General features: G+C 51.6%; 1 protein-coding gene across 2 annotated transcripts in view; it reads left to right on the forward strand.

Annotated features, from left to right (window-relative positions):
• Positions 1 to 9,123: 9,123 nt before the first annotated feature.
• LOC121304215 overlaps positions 9,124 to 11,975 on the forward strand; it is a 5,642-nt gene continuing 2,790 nt past the window's right edge. Inside the window, exons 1-4 of one of the 2 annotated variants that reach the window (XM_041235214.1) lie at positions 9,124 to 9,198; positions 9,824 to 9,976; positions 10,432 to 10,622; positions 11,211 to 11,261. In XM_041235214.1, the coding sequence (XP_041091148.1) occupies positions 9,844 to 9,976; positions 10,432 to 10,622; positions 11,211 to 11,261 (375 nt within the window). In that variant the 5' untranslated portion in view covers positions 9,124 to 9,198; positions 9,824 to 9,843. The remainder of the gene's footprint in view (positions 9,199 to 9,823; positions 9,977 to 10,431; positions 10,623 to 11,210; positions 11,262 to 11,975) is intronic. The other variant, XM_041235216.1, reaches the window with a different exon arrangement.

Raw genomic sequence — 11,975 nt, forward strand, 5'->3', positions numbered from 1 at the left:
CCCCCCCCCCCACCCCCCTCCAATCAGTGCAGCCGACAGGCACCACGTCTATTCGAGAAGTTTTCTTAAAGTAATAAAGCTGCATTTTCAAAAATAAAAGTCCAGGCTTGTGTCTGGTCGTTTCAGTTTGAGAATAATCCTGATGTTTCTACCTCTAGCTAGCTAGGTCTTGATCGGGGACTGCGATGCTGTGCAGTATTGCGATTAATAACTTTCTTCTTCTTCTTCTCCTTCTTGTTTGCTGTTTGTCGTGTCTGTGCTCAGTCCCAGCCCTCGAGATCCGCAGTCCGCTGGGTCTCTGTTCCCCGGCAGTCTGATTTACTGAGCCCGTTTTGAACCCCCAGTCGGGGGAGCTATTCTGTTATTTTAGCCAGAGACCCTGGAGCACTCGCCTGGTCTCGCCATTATGGTTTTTTGTGTATAAATCAGTCGACAGGGGGTGGGTGGGGGGGCCCCCCTCCCCAATTTGAAATGCCCCTTATTATTTTATCTGCAACCCCCCCCCCCCCGCTGCAAACCCACCCCCCCCGCGGAGGGTGCTTCTGGGAATGGAACGTCTCTGGTGTCCCACGAAAACGCGCTCCTGCCAATCCCTCATTTTTCGCTCTGCGGAAATCCACAGAGAGGCACCAGAGCTGGAGTGCCGGAGGGACAGCACAGATCGAATGGCTCCACTGCAGGACACGCAGGAACCCTATCAGCCACAGGGGGGCGCTGTGTGAGCGGTGAACCACGGATTCCCCTGCCAAACCTAAGCCCTCCCTACAGGGCAGCGCTCAGTTCCATGTGCCAATTGTGTTGCCCCCCCCCATGTAGACCCCCCCCATGAGAACCCCCGGTCACGGTCGGTAAAGGAATAGGCTTGACTCGAACCTGCGACATCCAGCAATCCTCGCAGAGAACTTTTACTGTTTAATGATTAAAGCACAGTCTCCACGCAGGGAGCCCCCGCTTCACCACCGGGGAGCCCCCGCTTCACTTCATATAAAGGAAGTGGGATTCACGGTGCTGCAAAACTGACCCAATTTTCCTCTCTGACAGAATCTCTTCTGATGGCTGCACTCCGCCTTCCGCTCAGCCTGGTTGTTTCCAGGTAGTCTGAGACTCGGTCCTCGAGGGGAGGGGGGGGGGGGGGGGGGGGGGGGGGGGGGGGGGGGGTCTGCTGGTTTTCTCAAGCTCCTTCACGAACAGAACGGATTCACTAAGCGTTCACTTAAACATTCCCTATTCTGCCAAGGTCTTTTACAGTGGATTTCAAAAATAATAACAAATTTAATCTCTATTCAAGGTTCCATGTGCTACGAAACATTGTTGAAAACTCCGGACCCTGGGAGAGGTAGGGGTTACAATCCTTCTGATTGGAAAATACATTGACCAATTAAAATCACGGGGGGGGGGGGGGGGGGGGGGGGGGGGGGGGGGGTGGTGTTTGCTTTTCTCTTCTCTGGCGCTTGGGGACCAGGAACCGAGTTTGACACCCCTGGTGTAGGACAAAGAAGAATTTGGCTAAACTCTGTAAAAGAAGCGGACCTTCGTCCATCTCCTCTGAATCCAGGACCAGAGGATCTCCTTGACCGCACTCCACGCGGCAGTGCTCTACCCAGGGGAGACACTAGGGGGCAGGACTGGGCTCACCCTCGTGTAGAAAGAAATTATTAATGGAGTCGTTTAGCAGACGCTTTTATCCAAAGCGACTCGCAGAGACTAGAGGGGTGAACTCTGCATCACCAACAACTGCTGCTGCTGCAGAGTCTCTTCCAATAGGACTTGCTCAGGGTCACGAACACAACGCATTGGGATTGAATCTGGAACCTCCTGGTACCAGCTCTCAGCCAGGCCCGGGGCACAGGCAGTACACAAAGCGCTTCGCTCTTCGGGGTCGACTGCACCAGTCCGGACCCTCGCCAGGGTAAGATACAGCTGGATTTGTTTTAGGTGACTTTTTTGGAGTGTTTTTACGGTACTAGGGAATCAGGCTGGGTTGCATCAAAGCACCGATCCGTGGATATCCTGGGGTCAGCCCTAAAATTAAAGGGTCAATGCGATTCGGGCTGTGAAAGCCAGTTGTGGCTGATCAGAGGTTGGGTGTGGTTTGAAGGACTTGGAATCGGAATGGATTAAAAAAAGGGACTGGAATTAGAATTGGAATTGGGAACAGATTTTAAAAAGGAACTGGAATAAAAAGGCAGATGAAATCACCCCCGTAGACACGGAGTGTGTGAAGAGGAGCCCTCACCTCCTGCTTGGAAGAAACCCCAACGCTTAGGAATTGCGCAAACACGCTTCGCGTGGATAGAACGAACAGGGTGCCGGGCGTTCGGGCGCGCGCTCGCTGGAGCGCGCCCAGCCTCAATACAACGTGTTATTTATTAATCTATCTGTCCTTTAACCGGGAATAAACCCACCGAGACAGAGGACTCGTTTACAAGAGTGTCCCGGCAAGGTGACCAGAGACAGACAGAGAGACGCACACACACATGCAGACAGGCAGACAGCCAGGCAGGTTGTTAATATTATTATTATTTGCACTGACTGTAAACTGCACTGTGTTTAATCTTAAATGTGAAACTGCATGCAACACAACCCATGTACACTAAGAAATGAAGACACTTACTGCGGACTATTGGGACATTGTGCACATGAACGGCATTATTTACTTATGTTATGACTTAACCGGATGCCATGTGACACGTGTTTTTTAATTGCATACCCCCCCTGGATTAAAAGTCGAGGTTTCAGCTTATGGGTTTTTCACATAACCTGTTTGGATCGATGGCACAAAACATATACCTGTTTGCACACACAAAACGTAGTACTGTTTGGACAGACCTAGTGTTCAAAGATCATATAGACATATCTTTGTTCGTGTAGGATCTGTTGGTCCTGTTCTCTTTCTGGTTCCGTCCCCTGGTCCTTCTCCCGGGCTCTCTCTCTCTCTCTCTCTCTCTCTCTCTCTCTCTCTCTCTCCTCTCTCTCTCCTCTCTCTCTCTCTCTCTCCTCCTCTCTCTCTCTCCTCTCCTCTCTTCTCTCCCCCTCTCTCTTTCTCTCTCTCTCTCTCTTTCCTCTTCTCTCTCTCTCTCTCCTCCTCTCTCCTCTCTCTCTCTCTCTCCTCTCTTCTCTCTCCTCTCTCCTCTCTCTCCTCTCTCTCCTCTCCCTCTCTCTCTTTCTCTCCTCCCCTCTCCTCTCCTCTCTCTTCTTCTCTCCCCCTCCCCTCCCCTCTCTTTCTCTCCTCTCTCTTCTCTTTCTCTCCTCTCTCTTTCTCTCCCCTCTCTCATCTCCGCATTCAGCCGTCAACGGCAGGCACTCTCGGTTTGAATACCTAGACCCCGCCATCACTTCTAATGCAACATATATATCTATCTATCTATTTTTTTTTGTTCGGGGGGTGGGGGGTGTATTTTGTTTTCTGTATTTAAACTCCACGCAGGCCCCAGCAGTGCACCGAACGCGCTCGTTATTATTGTGCGTGATTCTGAGACACGTCCCACAGACAGCACGATACGCGCCGTGCAGAATAATTACAAAAAAAAACAAGCATTATATAGCATTAAAAAAACAACAACAACAACAAACAACAAACAACAACAACAAAGCACGAATACTCCCGCCCCCCTCCTGCACAGGACTTCCGCTGCCAGTCGTGATATGCGCGGCGTGTCTTATTAATTGTTATTTTTTGTTCGTAATATATAGTGACGTTGTTGGGCGTGGGGGGACTGACTTCCGCTGGCGCCCGCGTGACGAGAGGAGTGCTGTTGGTGGGGGGGGGGGGGGGTGGGGTGTGGGGGGGGGGGGGGGGGGGGGGGGGGGGGGGTTAATTTTTAGGGGGGTATTACCCTACAATGTGAAGGTGTACGTGCCCAGGGGTAAATATCAGGCTGTACGGTCGGGACGCATTTTTCGTGCCATTGCAATCGACAACTATCTCACCTACCACCCACAGCCCGGCTCCCACATCCGCAGACCACCTTGGGGTTCCGTTGGTCTCGGTTCTGATTGCCTCTTTTTAGGCTGCAGTTCGAAGCCGGGTTCGAGAAAAAGGGTTCTCTTTTTCTTTTTACTTCTTTGCTTTAAAAGAAAAGACGTCCTTCTCTTCTATTTTCTATGCTTTTTGCAACTGCCACGCAGCGGGGTTGCACCGTTCCAGGCGCACTTTGTGATTGCGGAGCCCCCACCCACTGCCCCCCCCCATCCCTAACCCCTACCCCCCCCGCACCCCCACCCCCCCCCACCCCCACCAACCCCCCCACCCCCCCCCCCCCCCCCCCCCCCCCCCCCCCCCCCACCCCCCCGTCCCCCCCCCCCCCCCCCCCGTCCACCGGTGTTTTCGTGTCTATAATATTTTTCATGCACTGAGAAGACGAAGGGGAGCACGTTGTCAGATTTGCAATGCAGCCTGCAGTTGTCAATGAGATTATTATAAATGCGTTTTAGTGTAGGTATGGTCTCTATACACTATATAGCCGTGTGCACTGTGATGAGGTTTGCAAACCGCCCTGCAGGCAGGCAGAGAGATTAGCGTCACCCCGCCTGTGTTCATACAGAGAAATGCATTCGCAGCTGCAGGGAGCTGGGGTCACACACACGCACACGGGCTGAGGCAGCAGGATTGTGGGTCCCAGTGAAGGGCCCCCCCCCCCCCGTTTGATAACGGGACCAGTAGAACACTGGCTTGAAAGTGGGGTTCGGTTACCGACTGGGTCTGACCCGCTTCATAACGGTGCAAGGACTGCGGTCGGTGCTGCGTGCACACGTGTGATAATAGTCACGAATGATTCCTATTATTATTATTATTATTATTATTATTATTATTATTATTATTATTATTATTATAATAATGTAGCGTAATAATCGATTCTATCCTAAGTTGAAGTATAATATTATTATTAATTAATAATTAGTTATGTATAATCATGTACAGCAGTCCACATTGTCATGTTGCAGTGAAACACACTTTGCCAAGGGTCAGCAGGTTGTCAGTTCCTGATAGTGGTCAGCACTCCTTGTTGACGACCCAGCTGGTTTACGTTCTCGAATCCGGTCCGCGTCTTGCACCCTCTCCCCCTCCTTGTTTGTAGAAGCAGGAGGACTGCTGTCCAGCTCAGAGAAAGAGAGAGAGAGGACAACAAGAGGACAGCGTCCACACCTACCTAAAAAAAAACAACAATCCCGAATCCTGCAGGCAGGTCCCAGAAGAAGGAATCACAGAGACCCAGTAACAGCTGATATTTTTATTAGCACAGTCCACACTGCATGCAGACAGACAGTTCATCACAGTGCTTTACAATCATCCAACCACACAGCAACACACACACGAGAGGGGGGGGGGCTATATTATCATCTCTACGTCTCAAACCACGTGTCTGATTTGCTAGGGGGTGTCTTTTTTTTAAGCGAATAATAAATAAGTTTCTGTTGTTTGTTTTCAAACACACTTTCCAAACACACCGAAACATTGGGAAGTTTCGTTATCTGAGCAAAAAAACATAACAACTGATTTAAAAAAAAAAAAAAAAAGTATTCTATAGATATTTACACATCGCACCCCCTCTGTGTCAGCACAAAGTCCTCGGACTCAACCTCTCACACCTGCACCTGCACCCACGAGGGGGATGTTTCACTGGGGGAGGGGGGGCTCTACTGCTGCCTTCTTGGAGCGCGACGGGCGGCCCCTCTTAGCCGGCAGCGTGGGCACGGTGGGGGCCCCCTCTCCCCTCTCCTTGTCGGCGCGGTGCAGCTGCGTCTGGCTCGGGGGCCGCTGTGCCAGCTGCTTGTCCTTGAGGTGTGACCGCTGGTGCCTCTTGCAGTTGGTGCTGTCGGCGAAGCTCTTGCCGCAAACCTTGCAGCTGTAGGGCTTCTCCCCCGTGTGGATGCGCGCGTGGCGGTTCAGCTGCGAGACCACGCAGAAAACCTTCCCGCAGTGCGGGCACTCGAAGGGGCGGGCGCCCCGGTGCACCGCCAGGTGGCTCTTGAAGTACGGGTAGTGGCTGAAGATCTTGCCGCACTCGCTGCACACGTAAGGCTTCTGGCCGCTGTGGAAGAGCAGGTGGTCCTCCAGGTGGCACTTCTTCTTGAACCTCAGGCCACAGAAGCTGCACCTGTGCTGCCCCTCGTTCAGCGGCTTCCTCCCTTCTCTCTTCTTCTTCACCTCCTTCTCTTCCTCCTCCTCTTCCATTTCGTCAGCATCATTATCAGCTGCTGCTTCTCCTCCTCGGTCCTGCCTCTCCTCCTCCTCCTCTCTCCCCTCGCTGTTGCCGCTATCCAAGCTGGCTGCTTTGGGAGCTACCTTCCCCTTCTTATCACTGGTCCTCCTCCTCCTCCTCCTCTCCGATCCTCCCTCCCCCCCCAGCTGCTGCTCCTCCTCCTCCTCCTCCTGCTGCTGCTGCCCCCCAGCCTCCCCGTGGACCTTCCTGTGCTCCCTGAGCTCCTGGGCATCCCAGAATATCCTGTCGCAGTCCCGGCAGCGGTGTCGCCAGCGTCCCTTGCTCTCCAGGTCTGGCCGGCCGTTGTGCAGCTGCTGGTGGGTGTAGTAGTTGGCAAAGTAGCTGAAGCTCTTGCCGCACTGCCCGCAGGCGTGGCGCTTGGCCTTGTGGGTCTTGCCGTGGCGCCCCAGCTCCTTGGCCCCGGCGAAGCGTTCCCCGCAGGTCTCACAGTGGTAGGGCAGCTCATCCGAGAGCTGGTGGATCAACTGCTGGTGGGAAACCAGGCTGGGGAGGGAACCGAACAGGGAGTCGCAGTCGGGGCACCTGTACAGCGCCCCCTCCCCACCTCCTCCCTTCTCAGCCCCGTTCCCAGCCTTGCACTGGTGTTCCCCCATCAGGGAGGGGGTCCGGAAGCTCTCCCCGCAGCCCTTGCAGGAGTACAGCCGCAGGGAGCAGTGGGTGCGCTGGTGGGAGGTGAGGTGGGAGGCCTTGGCGAAGTTCTTGCCACACACCTGGCACCAGAAGGGGCTGAGCCCGCGGTGGATCTTCTGGTGGTTGGTGAAGTAGGTGAAGTCCTTGAAGCTGCGGCCGCAGTCGGCGCAGCGGTAGGGGGAGGGGGAGGCGCGCGGGCAGGAGCAGGACTCGAGGTGCAGGGAGTAGCTGCCACTGCCGCGCCGGGCGAAGCTCTTCCCGCAGTCGGGGCAGCTGTAGGGGAGCGGGCCGTGACGTTCCTCGTGGAGTTTCAGGACCCACGGCGTGCTGAAACACTTGCCACAAAGCGGGCAGGCGTGGAGACCCCCCACCCCCCCCCCTCCCCCCCCTCCTCCCAATCCCGATACATCTTCACCTTCTCCAGCTCCGAGACCTACCGAGGCACAAACACAGCAGCAGGGTTACGTGAAGATGCATGTCTTGAAACTCACGCTGGGGTTCAGAGCTCCCCTCCATGGAGTCTATTATTATTATTATTATTATTATTATTATTATTAATAATAATAATAATAATATTTAAATGATCTGGAGACAGACTTCATTGAGGGGAGCTCTGAACCCCAGGACTGGGTGCAGCAGCAGCAGCAGGGCTAGTGTGAGTTTCTAACCCTGCTCAAACTCCTGCCTCCTGATCATTGCAATATTAATAATACTAGACTTCATTGAGGGGAGCTCTGAGCCCCGGGACTGGGTGCAGCAGCAGCGGCAGCAGGGCTAGTGTGAGTTTGTAACCCTGCTCAAACTCCTGCCTCCTGATCATTGCAATATTAATAATACTAGACTTCATTGAGGGGAGCTCTGAGCCCCAGGACTGGGTGCAGCAGCAGCAGGGCTCGTGTTTTTACTCACCAGCAGGCTCTTGCTGGCGTAGCTCAGCTGGCTCCTCTGCCTTGTCGGAAGTGTCTTGCTCTTCGTCTCCGGGGTCGGGGTCAGGGGTCGGGGCCCCCTCCTCGGTGCCCCCCCGGTTCTGCAAGCAGGCCTCCATCGTCAGGTCCAGGGGTTCCTGTTTGAAGCTTGTGGGTTTGGACCCCAAATCGGACATGCCCCCCCTTTCTCTGCAAAACAAAACAACCACATGAGGAAGCTGTACTGAGGATGCCTCAAAATGAGCCCCCACTCAGATTATTATTATTATTATTATTATTATTATTATTAAAATGATCAGGAGACAGGTCCGATCAGGAGTTTGAGCAGGGTTAGACGCTCACACTGTTGTAAAGGTGGGAGGGTTTATTCGCTGCTTTGCTGTCTAGCCGGTCCCGGTACAGTAACGCATTGCTTCGCTACCGTTTCACAACAAAGCGGTTAGATTTCAGGAGTCTTCATGTTTTCAATGCACAGATTATACAGACTGCGGCCGGACTCGCCTTTAATTCATGTGCTTAACGAACCGGCGAGCCGTGACCAACACAGCACAGTGCCGCCGGCGCTAGCATGAACAATAATAATAATAACAACAACAAAATAAAAAAATAATAACAATAATAATAATAATAATAATAATAATAATAATAATAATAAAATAATGCTGAGCCTGTGGTTCACGCCGCACAGATCAGGAGTCCAGGAAAACAGCGTGTTAAACACACCGGCTTTATTTGCTTGCGCTGCACAAACCGCAGCTATGCAGACCGATAGACTGATCGATAGATCGATCGATCGATTGATTGATTGATTGATGTACTCACGGTTTTCCCAGAGTCGCTGATTTGAGAAGATCCACAATGGGCTGGCAGTTATGATGTCACGATACTGGGCGGGCAGCGTTGTCAGGTAGCAGAGGTTGTTGCCATGCCAACCAGAGGCCATCGAGTTGTTATTATTATTATTATTATTATTATTATTATTATTATTGTTAATGGAGGTTGGGGGAGAGGTCTCGAGTTTAATAGTTTATATATAATTCACAAGGCAAAACTTGTAAACTGAGACTGGCCTGTAATTTTATAACAGTGTAAAATATTATGCAGCACTCCCAGATGAGAACAAAAGCGATACAACTATTAGCATATTAGATATCAATAAAACGACTATTTTTATAAATCTGTTTGCGCTGAATCGCTAAATTAAAGCGTCTCTCTCTGTGGAGGGGCGGGGTGGGGAGGTGGGGAGTTTCAACGGCGTCGTGTCATTTTGTGGTATACGTCAGAATGTGGTAGACAAACTTGCCCGCTTACTGAGTCGCACATGCGCACAATGTGTTTGGCGGCCGCCGACAGGAAACGCCCATTGCAAGCTGGTAGATAGCGAAAGTGCTGCGGAGCGGAGTCTCGGGGTTTTTCAGGTAAGTGTTTCTCCGCAGGGCTGTGCATTAAATGCAGATTAATGCCGAATGGGTTTCTGTCGCAAAGCTGTGTTAACAGAGAGTCGAGACAAACACGGGAGACCGTGTCCTGCACACGAGAGACCGTGTCCTGCACACGGGAGACCGTGTCCTGCACACGAGAGACCCGCAACAAACTCTGCTCGTGTTTCCCGGGGGTGGGGGGAGCGAGAAGAGAGGACATGTGGAAGATTAACAGCCAGCCGGCTGCACCCCACCTATTGAAATACAGTGAGGGGGGAGAGACTAATTGAAAAATACTTCCCCCCCCCCCCCCCCAGCTATTTTTCTATGAAGGACGTGAAACATTGTTTATGAATGTTTCTAAACAATTATACTACGTATTTATTATTATTATTATTATTATTATTATTATTATTATTATTATTGTAAATAAAAGCTAGTGATGTGATTTGAATGTTATAGTTTACTGCTGGAAAAAATAAAGTCGTTCTAAGTTAACGATTCGTGCTGTGACTTCTGTGTTCTAAATTATATTACAAAACGTTAAGCCTCACACGTACATGTACACACACATGTATATTAATACATATATCTCTATATTAATTTTCGCATTTATTTACAGATTTCTTTTTCCAGAGTTGGATGTTTACCACCCTGATGGAGGAAAAAATTTCCCGAATTTGTAACTATCTTTCAAAACGAGAGTATCCGGAAAATTACTCCAGCTCACAGAAACAAAACCTCCGCCATCTGAGCAGCAGGTTCTCTCTGATCGGTGAGTATCGTTCCCACAGCGCCGCGGCTCTCCAGAGAGGGGCTGCCCTGCTGAGGCAAGAGCCTTTAAACAGTGGCGGGGTTATTACTACTATTATTCTATATGAGTCATTCAGCAGACGCTTTTATCCAGAGACTAGGAGGGTGAACTCTACGTCATCAACAACTGCAGCCACAGATTCACTCCCAATAGGACCTCGTTTGTTTTACGTCTAAGGCGGTGAAGTGACTCGTTCAGGGTCACACACACACGCACACGCACGCGCACACACACACACACGCAAACACACACACACACAGAGAGAGCGAGTCAGTGGCTGAGCCGGGATTTGAACCTCCTGGTATCAGAGGCCCCTTCTCTTTAACTGTGGGACCAGCAAGCCTTTTAGTTGTTAAATACAAGCTGTGTTTATTCATTCATTCATTCATTCATTAAATTGTTTTTGCATTTCTCAGATGGGACGCTTTATCACTACTCTAAAGGTAAGAAGCGCAGGGTGCTCAGGACGCTGCTGGAGACGCAAGCCGTGTTTAACGAGTTTCACCACGCGTGTGCAGCGGGCAATCACAACGGCATCGTCAAAACCAGAGAGGCCATCTCCTCCCTGTTCTACTGGCCCGGGATGTCGAAGGACATCGAGGACATGGTACGGTCACACAGCTGGCATTATCGGCGTCTTTGTGACGTCATTGACCGCGTGGTTAATGATGTCACGATCTGCTGTTCCCATCTGCTTAACCCTTCGCGAGCCGAGTCTGCATCTGCTTGTTTTCCTTTGTTCTGTATTGTATCTGTGTTGCAGATTATCTAAATTGTAGTTTAAAAAAAAAAAAAAAACCTGCACATTTCTTATTCAAGGTTATGTTCATTATTTGTGTTGAATGTTGGTTTATTTACTTTATTTCTTGTGTTTGATAGGTGATTCTTTGTGTGTGTGTGTGTGTGTGTGTTATATATATATTTTTATTTTTTTTCTGAACAAGAAAGCATAAATTCCATGTGTATTTAATTATTATTCACTATTGAATTATTTAGCAAAGCGACTTGCAGAAAATTAAACTAAATATACAAAGTATATACGTTACAGGCAGTAAAAATGCAAAACAAACACATATAGATAGATATAGAGATATAGATATATAGATATGCAGTCTCTATGCACAGTGAGTGCTTGCTGAGTGCTTGCTGGGTCATTCCCGCTCTGCTGTTGACGTGCCCTGTGTTAATACCGCAGGTGGAGAGGTGTGAAAAGTGCCGCGCAGCTCGGAGATTGCAGAGTCTCAGGGTAAGAGCTCTACAGTGCATCACCCCGAGGTCTGGAGCTCTGTGTGCCCCCCGATCACCTCGAGGACCCCTGATCACCCCGAGGTCTGGAGCTCTGGGTGTCCCCCGATCACCTCGAGGACCCCTGATCACCCCGAGGTCTGGAGCTCTGTGTGCCCCCCGAACACCTCGAGGACCCCTGATCACCCCGAGGTCTGGAGCTCTGTGTGCCCCCCGATCACCTCGAGGACCCCTGATCACCCGAGGTCTGGAGCTCTGTGTGCCCCCCCGATCACCCCGAGGTCTGGAGCTCTGGGTGTCCCCCAATCACCTCGAGGACCCCTGATCACCCCGAGGTCTGGAGCTCTGTGTGCCCCCCGATCACCTCGAGGACCCCTGATCACCCCGAGGTCTGGAGCTCTGTGTGCCCCCCGATCACCTCGAGGACCCCTGATCACCCCGAGGTCTGGAGCTCTGTGTGCCCCCCGATCACCTCGAGGACCCCTGATCACCCCGAGGTCTGGAGCTCTGTGTGCCCCCCGATCACCTCGAGGACCCCTGATCACCCCGAGGTCTGGAGCTCTGTGTGCCCCCCGATCACCCCGAGGTCTGGAGCTCTGTGTGCCCCCCACCCCGAGGTCTGGAGATCCCTGATCACCCGAGGTCTGGAGCTCTGTGTGCCCCCTGATCACCTCGAGGACCCCTGATCACCCCGAGGTCTTAACCCTGCCCGCTC

Source organism: Polyodon spathula, chromosome 37, assembly GCF_017654505.1.
Source record: "Polyodon spathula isolate WHYD16114869_AA chromosome 37, ASM1765450v1, whole genome shotgun sequence".
NCBI lineage: Eukaryota > Metazoa > Chordata > Actinopteri > Acipenseriformes > Polyodontidae > Polyodon > Polyodon spathula.